The sequence below is a fragment of the Nicotiana tomentosiformis genome, chromosome 10 (genome assembly GCF_000390325.3).
Source record: "Nicotiana tomentosiformis chromosome 10, ASM39032v3, whole genome shotgun sequence".
Taxonomy (NCBI): Eukaryota; Viridiplantae; Streptophyta; class Magnoliopsida; order Solanales; family Solanaceae; genus Nicotiana; species Nicotiana tomentosiformis.
Window position 1 is genome coordinate 8970056 of NC_090821.1, and position 19225 is coordinate 8989280.

The 19225-nt window shown below is 35.7% G+C and overlaps 1 protein-coding gene across 4 annotated transcripts; it reads left to right on the forward strand.

Annotated features, from left to right (window-relative positions):
* Nucleotides 1–1751: 1751 nt before the first annotated feature.
* Nucleotides 1752–17862, forward strand: LOC104100803 (calmodulin-interacting protein 111). 4 transcript variants are annotated; one of them, XR_687328.4, is made up of 12 exons: nt 1753–2247; nt 3054–3209; nt 3545–4371; nt 4934–5138; nt 7936–8143; nt 9466–9917; nt 10374–10800; nt 11904–11984; nt 12077–12267; nt 12366–12554; nt 14387–14474; nt 17262–17862. XR_687328.4 is itself a non-coding variant. In XM_009608130.4 (11 exons), the coding sequence occupies exons 1-10, from the start codon at nt 1954–1956 to the stop codon at nt 12507–12509; spliced, it is 2985 nt and encodes a 994-aa protein (XP_009606425.1). In that variant the 5' UTR covers nt 1752–1953; the 3' UTR covers nt 12510–12554; nt 17262–17862. The 4 variants fall into 4 exon arrangements, 1 of the variants encoding a protein (XP_009606425.1); XR_687329.4 differs by lacking the exon at nt 17262–17862 and adding an exon at nt 15019–17221; XR_687330.4 differs by having other exon boundaries at nt 2109–2247; nt 3054–3204.
* Nucleotides 17863–19225: the final 1363 nt, after the last annotated feature.

Consider the following 19225-nt stretch of genomic DNA (forward strand, 5'->3'; position numbering starts at 1 on the left):
GCCATAGCCAACGCAAATATGAGATCCAGTCCTTAATGCCCACCCAATGCGGTGAACTGTACCCACGACTGCTCTGTTAAGTCAGCCGATAACAATACCCAAACGGGTAGGGATTATATCTCTATCTCTACTTGCCAGAGTATTGTACCGGACCTTCATACAATCGTGAGCTCGGCACAATTCATTATGGTTAATTCACAATAACCCATTTCCATTACTTTATTACTCCCACTTGGGTTACAGGCCCGCGTTACTGAGCCCAGTGTCACTCTACTTCCTGTGCTTTGTTTATAAAGTATGCACAAACATTTCTCACTACGGTGTGGGGCAATGCAGTATCACTTTGTCCTCTATGTTGAGAAAATCACATTTTCTTATCTCTGCTTTTGTACTTTTCTTTGATTCAAGAGTTTTGGAACTAATCTCTCTGCCTGCATCCCTTTTTCTTCTACTTCTTCTTTTTTTATTTTTTTCTCTTTTCCCGCCCAAGATACCACCGTATCTCCATTCTCCGCCATACACCATTGTATCTGCCACCATCCCCTCTTTTTTTTCCTCTCTTCTACTTTTTCTTTACCCAAGTAGAAATACTCTCCACCACCTTTTCAGTTGCAATGCCTAGTGACGGAGTCAGAATTTTGGTTAAGAGGTGTCAAAATATATAAAAGTAAACATAACAGAAAATTAATTAATGGGAGTCCATATATAGTATATATAATTTATATTTTTACCTACCTATTTTTTATATAATGACACCCCTTCTTATAAGGTGGCTCCGCCAATGACAATACTACATGTACTTCCCCCACCCATATATAGCCATATTGATGCCATTCACCAACTTCTACTAGCTAAAAAATTCTAGTGTTTCTGATTTATTTTTTGTAATATTTCATTCGTTGAACCAAAATGAATAAATGGTATAATTTGGCCTCTTTAAAATATTGTAGTATTTTTTTTCTTAAAGGAGTAATAATGCAGAAGTTGAAATCATTAGCTAATTTCTAAATATTTGCTTGTACCATGATTCTTGAATTTCACTTTATTTGAGTTGAGTTCTAGATGATACATATTAGTTTACTTAGCGTCAAATTATGAGCTTGATTTTTGTAAAATATTTCCCGGGTCTTTTGATAGAGGGAAGAGCATAGAATGGCCTAAGGATCAATAACTCACTATGAAGCCATTGATAAGTTACAGTGTATTGAAATTTGAAAGTGCTTTTCCATTTGGACAAAAATTTATTCGAAAGTTGACAGATTTTAACTGGCTAAAAAGTTTGGGATTTGCCGGCATCATTTTTCCGACGAGGAGTTTTTCCCCTACTTTTTAAAGGTGAAAATGATGGATCTTCTATGATGGTGTATGTGGTGATGAAGATCTCTCTCTCACGCACACACACACAAAAAAAAGTTGAAAAAAATAACGAAATAAGTGGAAATAAATAAATAAAATAACTTTAGACACGTGACGTGTGTACTACACATCATACAACAACACTTATTATGTGTTATCAAGGCGGTATTAAATTCATAAGAGGACATAATCGCCCGTAAACTTATGTCTTTTCTCTAAAGATTTAAATTTGTTTGTTTTCAATTTTAGATTAGTGACACTTGGACATAAAGTCAAGCTGAGGAAGTATTTAATAAAGGAAAGAAGAAAACGGAAAAACGAAACTAGAAAGGGACTGCTAAGGCACGATCCATTTGAAAAATAAGAAGTTTTTGAGGACAAAAGCGCAAATCCAGAACAAAGTTAGGGACTGGAATAGTATTTTACACTTCTATCTCCCAAGTGCCAAACCTTTGTTAAGGGTTTAAACAGCATTGCACCTCCAATTCTTGGAGCAGCAGCAGCAGATACACACAGAAATTCAATTCAATTCACAATTTTTTTCATAAAAAAAAAAATCAATTTTTGTTTCTAATTATAATTTATTCAATTTTGAAAATGCCTTCAAAGAAGAAGAATCAAAAATCAGCATCAAGACTTTCACAATCAGAAGTTAGTTCTACTACTACTCCATCAGTTTCATCGGACGGTGAAGAATTCAGTGAAGAAGAGATTAGAAGGTTCCGTCTTGAAGAAGCTTCTAGAAAGTTCCCGTCTTTGATTTCGAAAACAGCTTTCATTGGCCGAATTTCGGAAGATGCTGTTGAAACTGTGGATACGAAAGGGTGTAAGATTTGGCTTTCCGAATCTTCCATGCTTTCTTCTTCTATTTCCCCTGGCTCCATTGTATCGGTAAAATTTGTTTTTTTTTTTCATCTCTATTGTTCTAATTCAAAAATATTGCCTTTTTCCCGTCTAAAATATGCATATGAATTTCTCTGTGTGTGTGTGTGTGTGTCTTGTGTGTGTATGTGTGTGTGTATGCGCGTGTTTGTGTTGTGTGTGTATGCGCGTCTTTGTGTTGTGTGTGTGTGTGTGCGCGCGTTTGTGTGTTTTGTGATATAAAGAATTCTTGTTGTGCCTGAATTTGGTTAATAGACTTTAATTTGTTTGTAAGTAATTTGAGTTCTATATTTTTCCTTAGTTTATGACTTAAGCTCGACTTAGAACTTATATGAGCCTCTTTCAACAGAAAGAATATGTTCATGAGAACAATTAAAAAAGAGCTGCATTCATTATTCCTTTCACATCTGTCTAAGGAATTATCTTACAGAAGATGTTGGCCATGTGACACCATATTACAAACATCATGAAAGTCCAAACCACAACTTTGCTGACGAAGCAGCTTCTGATATGGATCGCGTGAATAAGGGAAAAATGAGGCAGTAAAAGTTTTTAAAAGTGTGTATTAACATAAATTTTAAGGAAATATTTCTTATAAAAAATTAGATATTTGAGCTGGTTTGTGATTTGGGAAAGCGGCGTTGTCAAGGGATGTGCTTTTCGGGTGCTATGCACATGTTTTTGTTAGTAGATTTATGGATGTGCTGCATAAGTTCATTTTAAGTGCGTGTAATCAATTTTCAGCAATGCTATGGAGTTAAAACATTTATTGGTTTCATAGAGTTTGATCTTATTTTACTTTCCAATGTTAACAGGTGTCCCTTGCTTCTTCGAGGAAAAATGCGAGTAACTTCCTGCTTAGCTCATTAGTAGATGAGTGTACACGGCATTTTGGGCTTGAGGATACAGAAAACGTGGCTCATGAAACAGGAAACTTCTTTGCTCTTGCGACTGTTTTCCCTTCTTGTAAGGTTTGGATGCAAATATTTGTTTCGTTCTTCCATTTTCTCTACTGTCCAGTCTCTGTTACTTAGTTTGGCAAATAAGCATATGAACCTGGAGATTGTTTAAGTGTTTATTTTATCCTGAACTTGAAATGAAAACACAGCGATGCTCCAGAGCGATTATTAGGCTTCATGAAATAGTTATAATATTTTTCCTGAACCTGATGTTAGCTTATAATATTTGTTGAATCTGAGTATTATTTTAAATACTTATTCTTTCGAAAGTATTTAAAGAGAGGTTCTGTTGGATTCTAACACCAAATGACAGAATTTTCACTGTCTTGACATTGATCTCTTTGCAGGTTTTAAAAGATGGAGCACGATTATCTTCAAGCCTCTCATGGAGTATGGGTTCTCCTGCCTCAGGTAGAATCATTTTTGTTCATCCTATCGGGGATCATACCATAAGGAGTATTGCAAATGGAAGCAATCGACTGTCCAATGAAAAAGTTAGTTCCCTTTCCGTTAGTAAATGCGAGGAACTATCTTTGTTGCTGGTATCTCGTAATGGAAAATCTGTGATAAACAGCTCCATATCCCCTCGATATTCAACCACTGAAACAATAAATGGTCGAGCTGAGTCTATGAGGGTTTCATCTCCAAGGACTCCATTACACTCTCATTCTAGACTTAATTCTCCTGGCACCAGGGAGTTCAATACGCCCAAGGATCAAGAATCAGTGTCAATTTCTTCTGATGTAGGTGGCACGTCTAGCAACATATTCAATATAAGAGAAGTTTTGGTAGATGAGCATTCAAAGAAACTTGTACAAACCTGTACAGCTTCGTGGTTGTATTCTCGTATTTTACTCTCTGGAAATCTTGTGATTGTCCCACTGCTTTCAAGGCTGTGTTTTTTCCAAGTTACAGGTGCTTCTCCTCAACAGAGTTTGGGGGAGTATGTGAATGTTGCTTTCTCTGTAGATCACAAAACAAAAGTAGTTCTACATTTACCCCAGAATACTGATATGGGAACTCCCATTAGAAGATTATCACCGTCAGAGCTTCAACATAGAAATATCAACAGTAAGGATGGAGTTGACTACCCAAAATTGGGTGGTCTTTCTGAAGAATTTGCAGTTCTAATGGACATAATAATATCATCAGCTGTGAAAGGTACTATGGCTAGGTATGCTCTCTTTCTAATGTAAATGTCAGGTTTTTCTTTAGAAGGATATAACTTTGGTTAATGGCATTTGGACTCAGAACCTATATATATGCAATTTTTCCCTTAAAAAGTGGTTTCGATTTCTTACATAAAATTTCTGTGCTGAAATATTCTCCTTTTTACGATAATGGGTTTTAAATTTTTCTTTGTGCAGTATGACAAATGTTCACTTATTTGGTGGAATTTTTTTGTTTCAACTAGTCCCTTTTTTCAGCTTGATATACAGTTACTGTGAGATTTACCGTTGTTGCAGCACATTGATAATAACATGAATATATTTTCAAATTTCCTGCCAGAAATTGAATAAGCAGCTTTCCGCTTTTCCTTTCTGTTTTGGGGGAAGAGTAATTTGTTCTCTAGGAAAATCGTTGGAATTTCTGAAAGCAAATGCATATCTCTGATGCAGGACCACTGCTATTGAGCTTCCTTACTACACCAATATAACAAAATCATTCTATGTAGAAAATGTCCATGTCGTATTGCTTTTCTATCATATGCTGATGTTCAGTTGTCAATATTTCAGCATGGGTTTACGGCCTACAAAGGGAGTACTTCTTCATGGCCCACCTGGAACTGGAAAGACTGCTTTAGCGCGATTATGTGCTCATGAAGCTGGTGTAAACCTATTCTCCGTCAATGGGCCTGAAGTAATTAGTCAATATTATGGCGAAAGTGAACGGGCATTGAACGAGGTCTTTGATTCAGCGAGTCAAGCAGCTCCTGCCGTGGTTTACTTTCTCACTTTTTACAGTTCAGATATCTTCTGTTTAAATAGTAAATTTGCTTGAGTTCGATTGTCACAATAGCTGAAATAGAAGTCTCACTGCTTAAAGTGTCTTAATGTGTAATGCCAACAAAATGGAAAATAGAACTTCAGTAGTAGGAAGTCACAACGAGATATCAATTCTTGTGATCTCAAGGAAAGAATCTTTTTGAAATGTATTCTTAAAAAAACAATCTTTTTGAAATGTATGAATTATAGATGAGAAACAATGAGAAGTCCATTTAAAAGTTTTGGTGGTTCCTTTTATTACTGCGCATCGGTTTTGAAGGTACTACGTTTTAGTCCTGAGCCATGAATCTTATATCTAGTTTAGATCTTCCTGTTAGAAATGCATTGCACCATGGTAGTTCATGAAGCTGTAACTCTAGATTATATCTCGTTCATAAATTATGATAGGCTATATATGGAATCGTCAGTGCTACAGCAGAATCTCTAAGCTAACATTTGAGCTCTGCAAGCTAGTATTATGGTTTGCTTCCTTCAGCTGAATGGACTTTTTTTCCTGATAGAAACAACTCGTGGATTTCCTAAAGCAATATTCTTTTTTGAATAGGTAAAAGCAAATTGGTAATAGATGGAAAGCAGTGTTACAAGAAAAGATTTTAAACGGAATTAAAAAATGGAAGCAGTGTCCCATCATTGTCAAGTTATGTTGCATGGACTTCTCATTATCCTTCAAGATACACAATATGTAGAGATTATTGATTTTCTTTGAGAAGGTACCATAGAGATTATTGAATGTTGCTGTGTCAGATTCGTTCTAGGTGTCCACATAGGACACCATTAAGTTATTCTTGGATACTTGCTATATGATGTTTGATTACTGCGGGTATTGGACTCTAGTACAGAAGATAGGAGTTGCTCTATTGCCTCAGATTAGGGGTGTTCATAAAAACCCGAAAAACCAAACCAAACCGAAAACCGAACCAAACCGACCAAAAAAACCAATACTTTTTAAGTTTGGTTTGGTTTTGTAAAAAACCGATCAAATTTGGTTTGATTTTGGTTTTAATAAAAAAATAACTGAAAAAACCCGAACCAAACCGATTATAGAAGTAGCTATTTAAATTTATTATTACACCTATATATATGTGTAGACAATATTGCGTCAAGAAAATAATTGAGACCGAAAAATAATGCAACAATCGTAGTATTTAATTTCAAATAATATGAGTGTACAATCTCTATGGATCCTCTGATTCTTCTTTCCAATAGTAAATAAATTCAAAGGCCTTTGAGCTTGATCTTGAATATGTAGTTGTTGCCACGAATGATGATCTTGAATTCAACTAGCACGAACTTTGATTTGAACTCGTACTCCTTGAATCTGGATTTGTTCTTCGTTCTTGAGCTTGAACTTGATTTCTTGAACTTGAACTTGATTGCTTGAAGCTTGAAACTTGTAGAGAAATTTGCGGCGTTTGATCCACGAGCTCTCTCTTGCTTCTTGTTATAACTTCTGGTGTCTTTTCTGAATTATGAAAACCCCTATTTATGGTTGTGGGAGGGAAGAGTTATGATAAGAACAAACTCTTTCCGACCAATCAGATTGAAGAGTGACAATGCCGCATTTGATTGGCCAGAACATGTCATTTGCACATGTGGCACGGTTTCATTGGCCTTTTAATTTGACTTGACATGCCTTGTCATTTTGACGCGTGGCATGATCCTATTGGCTATTTTGTTTGATTTGGCGTGCTATGTCATTTGATACGTGGCACCGAATTGGGCCTCTGGGAAGATGAGATCTTGGGCTTAGTGAAGTGAGCTCATCACTTTTAGCCCAATTAAATGGGCTAGCCCAATAGATTTGGACCTATTTATTTAACCCATATGTATTGGACTTATATAATTAATTCAATTATATTCCCATAATATTTATTTGGCCTAATATATCTTTCATTTAAAATATGATCCATGTTATTTTATTGGATTTAAGTCCGATAAAATTTATATGCCTACAATATATATATTTTTATATAAAGTTTCTAAATGTTATAGTACATATTAGTCGTTTGTATTTTTAGTCTAGTTCTTTGCTATTACAATAATCTAATTTTTTGCCTTTACATTCTAGTTTGATTGGTAGTTTTCTTTTGCTAAGTACAAGAATTTATCTCATGTTAAAAATAATTGATTTTTCATTGATTACTTAAATTATTCATCACTATTTGATTCAATTATCATTAATATATCTTGGTAAATGATAGATTTCTCAAAGAGCAATTGGTTTGATAGTGTTAACGTTGAAAATGTAGTCGCCGGAATATGTGTTTCATAATGTATGTCTCATATTTAAGAAAAAAATCGATAAATAACCGAAAATACCGAAAAACCGATAAAAATCGACAAAAACCGAATCGATAAAAAACCGACTTAATTGGTTTGGTTTGGTTCCAGCATTTTTAAGAACCGACTAACTTGGTTTGTTTTTTTTTTAGGAAAAAACCGATCCAAACCGAACCATGAACACCCCTATCTCAGATAGTAAACTGTGCAGATGGAAAAATGGATAACGGTGTCTGAGATTGGCATAGCCTAGTATGTCTAAACTATGGGATTGACACTAAATTTAGTTAACCAACCTTATTTTTTTCTTTGGCCGTATAAAAAGTCAATTTGATATCTGTATCTTTGCTGTAATACAAATCTTGGTCATGGTTTCTGCAATATATAAGCTTTCTGATATCAAGTGTCAATTGATTAACTTTTCCATAACCCAGAGCCATTTTCATTTACAGGTCTTCATTGATGAGTTGGATGCCATTGCGCCTGCTCGTAAAGATGCAGGTGAAGAGCTTTCCCAAAGAATGGTAGCTACATTGTTAAACTTGATGGATGGAATAAGAAGAGCTGATGGAGTACTTGTTATTGCTGCAACCAATCGACCTGACAGTGTTGAACCAGCTCTTAGACGACCTGGAAGACTTGACAGGGAAATTGAAATAGGTCACTACAAAATCTCCTTATAAATTATTGTTATGGGACCTAATCATTTTCACAAATGGACTAGACATTAAATTATGAAAACCTTAAAGTCTAGATTCTAGACGTGCTTATACCAAAGTCGCCATATTGGTTTTACATGACTATTTGTTGGTTCTTCCCGTCTTTCTTCTCCTTGACAAATATTACCAAGTCTTTGGGTGGGGATGATTCCAGGAGCTGAGCTTGATGTATGTTTGCAGGTACCTCCATTAAATGATCCTATTTGAGATTAAGCATAAAGTCTAAATTGTGCATGTAGCTAGGTCGAGATGTTGAAAATAATAGTTTAAACAGTTAAAAGCAAGTGAGATCTCATATCACAGAGAAAGTGATCTAGTGTAATTCCATGTTGATTTGAGTTTCCAGAAGTGGAAACTTTGCTACTGAAGGAAATGGGGTCAATAAAATTGTACTGTGCCTAAAAAAGAAGCTAAGTCTATTAGACTCGGAGAGAATAAAGATTTTGCTGATTGTGTCTTCTTCTAGTGGGGAGTTCTTGGAGGCAGGGAGCCGAGGGTCTATTGGAAACAGCCTCTCTACCTCAGGGTAGGGGTAAGGTCTGCGTACACACTACCCTCCCCAGACCCCACTAGTGGGATTATACTGGGTTGTTGTTGTTGTTGTTGTTGTTGTTGTCTTCTTCTAGTGTAGTCTAGGCTTCTTGCCTCTTATATTTTTGCTCTTCGATATCTACTGGAAATTGTTGGACGCTCTTAGAATTATTTAATCTTCTTTCTCAAGTTCCTAAGAAAGGAGGTTTACTTCCTCCCCACCCCTCATCCCCACTAGAGAAACAATAAAAGAAAAAGAACGAGAGACAGAGACAAGGAAACTCTTGCGAATGCTCATGATATGTTTTTTTCCTATTGTGGTACATTACGTGTCAATTCTTCTTCTCCTATTGTAGTATCTCGTCTCTGTACAGGATCTGACTTTTCCTGTATCAATTTGTTGTTTTGCTTCTTTTCGTACTGATAGTGAGATATTCTTTTTAATGGAATGCCTTCCCTGCCCTTGTACAACTTATTTGTTGGTTCCTATTTTCATTTTCAACATTGTGATGGTAATTGAACGCAATTAAGGAGTTCCTACATGTAATATTGAATGAGGTCAAGACATTTCGATGCTAAAATTCTGTCACTTCATCCACCAGTCATTGCTGCTGTTACTCTTCATATTCTTGCTGCGAGTCGGCTGAGCATAGTCAGTATTTTTTTGCGTTAGCTATCATGTTTTTGATGTGATATATGACCCTTTCTCATTTCATGGAAAAATATGTTTAGGCGTACCGTCTGCCAGACAACGGTATGAAATACTACATACACTGATGAGTGAAATGGAACATGCTCTTCTGGAAAAGGATGTTCAAGACCTTGCAACAGCTACGCATGGTTTTGTGGGCGCTGATCTAGCTGCTCTGTGCAACGAAGCAGCTTTGCATTGTCTTCGTGAACATGTTGAGTCAAAGACATGCTTTGGCAATACTCATAGTAAACCTTCAATTCCAGCATTTGATGGACGCCTTGGCAGGAATGGTACCCATTGCTTGCGAGATAATAAAGACCTCTCTTCTGACTGTGATTTCGAGGGTGCATCTTCATCTATTTCAGAAGCATGTATCTCATCAGATATTCCTAGAGACTTTACTTGCATGGAACAAACAGACACTCTTAGGATCACTTATAAGGATTTTGAAAAGGCTAGAATGAAAATAAGGCCAAGTGCCATGAGAGAGGTATGTTTTACGTGTTTAGAGTTTTTTTTTTGTTAAACATAGTTATTAAGTTTGGTGATGCTTTCTATGTTGATGTGCTTTTCATATTCAGATATTTGTATGATTACAAGTTTCAGAAAACAGGCTATTTTTCTATTGGTTTTTGGCCATCGAGCTAGCAGTTCTGGGATTGAACCCAGTCAAATTGCATTCATGAGTTGGTTTTTGCAAAGGGTCAACTTTTAACTTGTCTTTGATTAATTTAGTGCAGTAGGGTTATGATGTAAGTTTTGGTCATGGATGCTCACATCCTGTAATTAAGTTTATTCTGTATATACTTTGCAATTGATCATCATTACCTGCTTTTCCACTTGAACTTCATGCTGCCTGTTATTTCAACAAATTTGCTTAAGGACCATTTGTAGACATCTGGAATTGCAGTCTGCCCTGTACTGACTTGGTTCCTCTTAATATCAGGTTATACTTGAGGTTCCAAAGGTAAGCTGGAATGATGTAGGAGGACAGAGGGAGGTGAAGATGCAGCTCATAGAAGCTGTTGAATGGCCTCAGAAACACCAGGAGGCTTTCAAGCGCATTGGCACTCGTCCCCCTACTGGAGTTTTGATGTTCGGTCCTCCAGGATGCAGCAAAACATTGTTAGCTCGTGCAGTTGCTTCCGAAGCAGGGTTGAACTTTCTTGCAGTGAAGGGCCCTGAGCTTTACAGTAAATGGGTGGGGGAATCAGAAAAAGCTGTCAGGACTTTATTTGCAAAGGCTAGGGCAAATGCTCCCTCAATTATATTTTTTGATGAAATAGATGGCCTTGCTGTTGTACGTGGCAAAGAAAGTGATGGGGTTTCTGTGGCAGACCGGGTCATGAGTCAACTTCTTATTGAATTAGATGGTGAGTGTTCCACATTTAAAGGACTTCTCAGCTGTCAACACTTGAACTATATTGAAGAGCATTAGTGGGTGATCTTGTTTGTTTAGGTCAGCAAGTTTAGTTGGTGGTCATTTGACTAAGCAGAATTTGAAATGAAACCAGATTACCATTCTACCAAAGTTCCCACTTCAAAATTTAAAGAGACGTAACTACTTTTTTCATGGGGTGGGGAAATAACTTCTAAGATTAATGAATCAAGATGAACGTCATATACTAGGCAATCTATGTTTTTCATTGGGTTAGGAAAGAATTTCTAAGTAATGAATCAAGATCAATGCCATATACTAGACACTGCCTCCTCTCTTTGTGCCTTTTTCCTTTGCTGTGCTAGTTCCGATGTTAAAAAAATCAGGTACTTTTGGGTTGGGTATGAATGACCTGTTTAGGGTGGTGAGGTTCAGGAGGGTTGAAGCTGAGGTTGCAGTGCCAAGACACAGACATGTTACATGAACTTTTCAAGCATCACATAGGAGTATGTATTCGGGATGCATACGTTCAGGTTTTAGAAGGCTTTTCAGTGATTTTTGAAGTCTGCATGAAGTAACTATGCCCATGTCATTCACTTTTAACATGGTAGAGTGTATAAGTTTTTCTTCTTTTTTATCAGTGAGTCAATGCCATTATTTGTTCTCGTCGGAAGCAGGTGCCTAAGGATGTCTTTTAATAGCTGGAGGAGTAATATAGTGCGGAGGGCTGCAAGAGTGATTTGGTCCTTGAGACGTATTTTCTTGAATATCTTGTTGTTTAAAATCATTCCTAAGCATGTATAACATGAGATTCTTATCTCCATATTAAACTTGAGGTACTAACGGGTAGCTGGGGGAAGAGAAAGGCACTGACATTCCATTATATGATTTTCTTTTTCTTGACTAAAAATTCAATTCCTTTAATACAAATGCCAACATTGCCCGTAATCTATGGCTTAGTTGAATTGGTAGAAATAGGATTCTAACGTGGCAAAGCAGTTCAAAATTGTCTCAGTTTTTTTTTTATGTATGAGGAACTCTTGATTGTCAAAGTTTCTAATCGTTTTAAGCTGGAATTTTACTTTTCTTTTGTTAAAGGTTTGCACCAGAGAGTTAATGTCACTGTTATTGCTGCAACAAATCGGCCAGACAAGATTGACCCTGCTCTTCTAAGACCAGGTGAAATCCTCTGTTCTGCTACTACCTTTCATGTTGAATTCTGCTACTACTACCAATACCTTGTTTGCTGCTTGTGCTGCAATTTTTGTTAGGACGCTTTGATCGATTGCTGTATGTCGGACCTCCAGATGAAAAAGACAGGGAGGCAATATTCCACATACATTTGCAGAAGATGCCATGCAGTTCTGACATATGCATTAAAGACCTAGCTCGGCTAACGAGCGGCTGTACTGGTGCTGACATATCTATGATATGTCGTGAAGCAGCTATTGCAGCAATTGAAGTAAATTTACTCTTTTGTGGCTGTGTCTATACATCTTCTTCCCACCCTCTCTTTCTGTTTATGCATATTTTCGTCTGTACTAACTTTTTTGGTATCAGGAAAGCCTTGATGCCTCTGAAATAACAATGAAACATCTGAAGGCCGCCATTAGACAAGTGCCTCCATCTGAAGTTCATTCATACCAAGAATTATCAAATAGGTTTCAGAGGCTTGTGCACTCAAACTCTGTGAAAGACGATTAGTGTCACCAATGATTGCTAATACAGATCACGTCGAATTCCATGCTGGTATATTCTCGTCCATTGTCCTCCTTTTCCTTGGTTTAGTAATTTGTATCCACCACTATTGTTTTCCTTAAATGGCACTGGTTGAGTAATAATGGCTTGTGCTTGCATGGCATTATATTGAATTTGCCTTTGTATTACCTACTTAGCTTACACCTATTATTGGCAAAATACATAAATAGCCCCTTTAAGCTGTCCTCAACTACCAAGCCAACACCTTAACTGAGCCCATTTTCAGTTAGACACCTCTACTTGGTAAAAGTGTGCCTGGTAGATACCTAAGGATGACATGGCAGATCAAGTGTGTTTCACCTAAAGTTGAGCGCGTGAGCTTATTATGTTTTTCTGTCCTCTTTTTTCTTTCAGATTAAACTTAATTTTTATGTGGGTCCCACTATAATTTTTTACTTTCGGCCACGTTAATTTCACTTTCTTCACCGAAGAATTCATCTCAACCATAATTTTTATGTGGATCCCACTGCCTTTTTAATTTTTCCCACATTAATTCCATTTTACTCCCAAAATAATTCATCTCCATCACCAAATTTTCTTGACCTAAACACGGGAATATCAGTAGCTCTTTCACGGCTCCACCTTCCGCCATTAATTCACCTCTTCTCCTTCAATCTTAAAAAAAATCAGTAACAGCCACCACTCTATAACAATGCCATTGATCATGCATAAAAGTTCAATCGCATTTCTGGCAATCGACCTTCTCCAATTCCCTTTTGAGGCTATAATTTGAAAATTTTCATGGTCCAATTAACTTGTCTTTTAGCAACTGGTAGCGAAGCTCCACTTGTTTTGTTCGGTGTCATCTGCCGCCGCATGGTAAGAAATGAAGCACAATAATGTTATCCATAATGGGCACTTAAAGAAGCACTGGCAAAATTATGTGAAAACCTGATTCAACCTACCAACAACGCAAATAATTATGTAATTAAGCTATCTTCTAGACTAAAAGATTGAGTATTTTGTTATATGTGGTTGGTGGGGAAGAAGAGTTGAATAAGGAAAAAGGGGAAGCACTATAGAAGGGGAGAGGGGTCATCGGAGAAGAAAGAAAGAAGTAGGGTACTGGTGGTGGCTGATTTGTAATTTACTAGTTTATTAGGTTTTCTGATTTTTTATTAATCATCATGCTATATTATAAGTAGGAAGACCCAAAGTGAAAGCTGAATTACCAAATTGTCCTTTAAAAGTAAAATGACTTTCTTTACCCTTCAAGCAAATACTACTAAAGTAAAAAGAATTGTGTAAAAATGGAATTACACATTCTAATAAAGTTTTAAAAAAGTTGGAGAATGTAAAGAGTTGCATTGAGTAACTCAATAATAGGCTGAATTCATTTGGCTAATTTAATATAAGCCAAATTCATCTACCGAATGCAAATGATCAACAAATAATGAATTATTCATTTAATATATACAAAGTTTAGTTTGTTTTGATTTATGGCATCCTACTTTTATTATGCTCTTTAAATCACACTAAATAGCAAGGACACTTATTTATTCTTCCGTTTAAAAACTTAGGAAGACACCTTCTGAATTGACTCATCTTGATAACCTTTCACATCATAGCTTTACCTCTTATTTCTGGGCAAAAGCTTATATCCATTCTTTTTTCTATGTAAGTTTAGTACTCAAGAATTTATATTTTCGTATCTAAATTCATCTACCGATATAACTTTACTTTCTATTCTACGATAAAAACTAAATTATCCCCACTTTGTCTTTTTATATATTCACGTTGATTACTCAAAATTTTATATTTTTTGATTTGGGTTCATTTAAAATATCGATATCTTAAACCCCAATTTGTGATTTTTGTTGCAGGTGTAAGATAGATGCTAAAATTTTGCCTAACAGAGTTGTGGATGCAGCAAGTGAAGCAATTGAGTGCAAGTAGTTAGTTTCTCCCCAGGTAATGAATAAATATCTCTGACACACAAAGATATAAATTTATGTTGAGTGGATGTGTAATCCTTAATCATTTTGTTCTTTGATTTCTTAATTTTTTTTTGTTTAAAAAAGCTTCACGAAAGCTTGTATTCGTATGATTACGATATTCTTGTAATCGCCAATTGCATTTTTATATTTTTTACAATTAAATTGAGATATTTGCTTTGAGCGGTTCTTTTGTATTTGCTTCTTTGCTATTATATTTATGGACTATCTGAAATAAAGGAACCTTGACATCTAAGGTATCCAAGGACTTATGGGGTAAGATTTCTTCTTTTATGGAATTAGCTAAGTAGAATCATCATTTATTATTTCGGAATTTACAATTAAATTTCATTTTATAACTAAAAATATTTTAATAGTAATATTTATGTTATTTTTAAAGTCTAATACTCATTAGGGGTACACGCGCGTTGCGCGTGCCCACAAACTAGTTTTATTTTAATTGTTTAGCCACGTGTCAAATACTAATTGGTTCTTAGAATTTTTTGGAATGTGTATCACAGGCGATGTGGGCTGACTAGGTCGGGTATTTACTTGATACACTTGATAGCCACTTGAAGTGTTAACTGAAAATGAGCTCAGTTGAGGTGTTTGTCTGATATTTGAGGACAAACTTAAAGGGGCTATTTATGTATTTCGCCCCTATTATTTTATAACTTTTTTACACAATTGTGGAAGTATGTATCAAACTGCAGTTGGATATAAGTTTAGTTCCTATCAACTGTGTTCAGAATAAAGCCATTTAAAAGTTGGGGAAACTGAAGTTAGAATAAATACCTTCTGGTGCAGAGGAAGCTAAATTTATCTATATAGTACTCCCTCCGGTCCACAATAAGTGACTTTTTGGCCTTTTTATTTTGGTTCAGAATAAGTGTCCTTTTTACATAATCAAGAATGAATTAACTGTAGTTTTTCAAATTTGCCCTTATTTACATATTCCAATGTGTCAAGTTAACAATATACAAATTTTAATTAAGGGTAATATATAGTCAAGATACTTATTTTTTTTCTAGGAGTTATTATTTTCTTAAGGGGTATGCCAAAGGCCAAAAAGTCACTTATTGTGGACCGGAGGGAGCAGTGTATTATATAGATCTTACAGGGGATTCTACAGGGGGATGCAAATTTCCCCTCTGATGTACCTATTTTATCAGTTTAGTTTGTTAATTTATTCAATCCCCTTTAACCAAAAAAAAGTTGTTCTTATGAACCTTTAGTAGCTTTTTACTTCTTGGTAGAAGATTTGATATATAAGGCTGCTAGTTCAAGGAGGGGTTTCAAACTTGGATGTATTTTAACGTAGTTCTCTGACATCCAATGGGAAGATCGAGGGGGAGGGGGACTAGGCACGGGAAAACTGTAAACTAAATCAGTTATGTTTTTCACTTATAATTTAGAAAGTAGTCTAATATGATAAAAAGAAAAAACACATCTTATTAGATCAGGAATATAATGTATCCACATCTACATTCTGTTCCATGTACTTCTCAAACCTGCAAACGAAGTGCTTTTTGACCAAAAGATGCTTCAAATTTAGAATGTTGAAAACTATCTGATTCAACCATAAATCAGTGAGGCAAAATCCTAAGGATAGAAGCGACCTGATTAAATACTAACACTTCTGATTGTGGATGCAAAATCTTTAATAAATATGTTAATTATATTTCTGTCGTCTAAGTATTAGATTGTAACTGATTGATTCCCAAAAGCTGATTTGTTAAAAGTTGCTTCAACCAGCAGACATTAGACTCTTCTTTTTGTTTGCAGCATGGCTCTCTTGGAATGGGAACACTTGATGTCACAATGCTAGATTTCTAATCTTAAATTGAGGATACGTTGATATTGATTAAAATATATCATCAAGCAATGCATGTTAAGATGTTTAAGTATGTTATATATGTATTTTAGTTTAGTAACGTTCGTATCGCCTAAGTTGCCCCGACACGGCAGTTTATGTGCCACACCCGTATCGACACGACACTAGTATGAGTGAGGATATGGGATCCGTACTGGATTTGGTCAAACAATTTTGGGTACTTTGACCACGACAGATGGAAAAATTCGAGACAAGATACAGTTTGATTTCCGAATTAGAACCAATACTAGGGTAAAATTGAAGAAAATAGCACATCTTATCTAGGAAATCAATCCTTTATTTATCTACAACTTGAGAATAAAAAAGAATTCCACACTTTACAAGATATATGTAAATATTCTTCAAAACTTCTCATAATTTAGAGATATTTTTATATTTTTATTTTTTTGAATTATTTTTAGCCGGATCCCCGCACCTGCACCCGTACTAGGATCCATATCCTTGAACCTTAGAATTTACATCTCGAAGTGCCCGACTTCTAGATCCGCACCCGTGTTGGACACCCGCACCCTTGTCCGAGCAGCTTAGCGTATCGCACAAAATCACTACATATTATAGGAAGCACAGGTAGAAGCAGAAGTATCTTTCTCTTTCACTACAATAGGCCCTTGTCGCGCATAGCGGGAGCTTACTGCATCGGGCTGCCCTTTTTTATTTTTATATTATTTGTCAAGTCAATATGGTGCATTGAGGTTGCTAATTTGCTTCTGACTGTTTTCTCGAGAATGTCTCCTTGTATGAGTTCCTAGAAATCTTCCTTATTCCAACTTGTTTAGCAAATTCATATATCTTCATGAAAGTAAGCATGGACATAAAGTTTCTCCCTTGAAGTGCGACCTTTAACCAATTGTGGTATTTCTTTTATCACAGCCATCTAGATTATGATTGGAGTCTTTGCACAGATGGATGCTGTTGCCATTGTTTACATATGCTGCCTTTCACGAATCTGCATCCCATTTTAGCTCCAGAAATATACAGCAGGAAGAACTTGACATATTTGGAATTGATCTCCAAAAGTTGTTGATTTAGATGCATCAAAGGAGAGTCCTTTCTGTATAGTGAAGGTCATGAACATCTGGTTGCAGAAGCCATGAATAGCAAGCCAGAATGAGTTGTTTCGGTCACTACAGCGAGGGCAATGTTTCAGGAATTGATATTTCAGTCTGATCCTTCAACAGATCGTTTGCAATCAAGGCTTCCATGCTCATGAAATGTTTGATGTGATGCTGGTATTAAGTAGATAGAGAGGGAGCTCTCCACCATTGGTATACTTCTGGGGTTTGACAAGAAAACCAGATATCTGCAGCATATAAAATGCGGTTTCATTCATTCATTCATGATATCTTGTGTATTATGCATAAACATTTCTTGTAAGCTATATAGAACCAAAAGTGGGTTTACACTAATATTCCGTTTGATTGGTGATGTCTTTCACATCCTTTATATGCAAGCCAAGTCACAGATTAGGTAATGTTGAATGGTGATGTTTTCACTAGTGGATTGTCCAATTTGGAAGCAGGTATCTTAAAAAGATGTTGCTAGTGACCATTTCGCATTGCACATAGCGGCATAATCCTTGTTATTATTATAGATATTTGCAATAAAGTAAGTGTATTACATATACTTTAAATGGGGTCAGCTTTCCACTTTCCTTTTCTTTCATTCGACTTCATCTTGTTCTCTCTCTCCTCCTTTATTTTTGGGGAAAGTGTTTCCCTCTTTCCGCTTCATAATTTTTATATCCTCTCTCCAATCATAATTCCTGTACAATCTCATCTATGTTTCTGTAACAATGTACAAAGAGTGTTTTTAAAAAGAGAATCTTTGTGACCTTTGACTTGAGCTGTAAAAGCACCTTTCATGGCCATCTGATCAGTTCAGTGGTTTGGGTCGTGATATATAAGCATAAATAATAAAGTTGATGTCGGATTAAATGATAACTTAAGAAACCACTGAAAATTAACTAGTACATTATTATCTAAGTTATCTTAAGCATTTTCAAACTTTGAAACAAATGTTACCTTAATGTTTTAAAGATTAATTATAGTCAGATGACTTTATACTAATAATTGAGCTATCATAATTTTTTTCTTTTATTCAAACTTATAACCGACAAAGCCAGATCAATACTTTGTAAAATCACATTAAGATCTCATGTACTCTCCATCTCTAGAGACTCTTTTGCTAAGCAACCAAAACTCAAGGAACCTTAAATCCCGCAAAAATAACATCACATTAGTTAAAAATTTGCTTACAGATCCTGTTTCTACCAAACCATTAAACTTAGTAGTGTAAACTGAGATGAAAATGCATATACTGTAGTTAAGTGTATATAAATAGCACATACTCTCGTTCCAATTTATCTGGCGGAATTTAATTCAACACAATGTTCAAAAAAGCGGACCAATAAGAAAATAGTATCTCACGTAATGTACTCCCTCCGGTCCACTTTATTTCGATTTTTGGCTTCATTTTTATGATATGTAATATTTGATTTTTCAGAAATTAACTTCTTTTTTCTAAAAGTTGCACTTGGAGTAAAGAGCCTATGATTATTTGTTATATTTTCAATGCACAAATGAAGGTTAATATAATCAATTTTATTGTTAATTAATGCTAAAAAGTGAATTTCTTAATACGTGTGAAAACAGCCAAAAAAAATTAATTAAAATAAACGGAGGAATAATACACAAAGTTATAAGTATTTTTGCCATCACATACTCCCCCTACTAGCCACCCTATAACCCCACACCTACCCCATCTTGCTTCTCATCCACATGGCCCCTAAATTTCCACAAAATATCATAACAAAAGCATCTTGTAACAGTAACATA

Coding starts and splice junctions, on each gene's coding strand:
- LOC104100803 (XM_009608130.4), top strand. CDS start 1,954: ATGCCTTCAAAGAAGAAGAATCAAAAATCAGCATCAAGACTTTCACAA. Junction 4,372..4,933: donor GTGAAAGGTACTATGGCTAG/GTATGCTCTCTT, acceptor TCAATATTTCAG/CATGGGTTTACGGCCTACAA. Junction 12,268..12,365: donor CAGCTATTGCAGCAATTGAA/GTAAATTTACTC, acceptor TTTTGGTATCAG/GAAAGCCTTGATGCCTCTGA.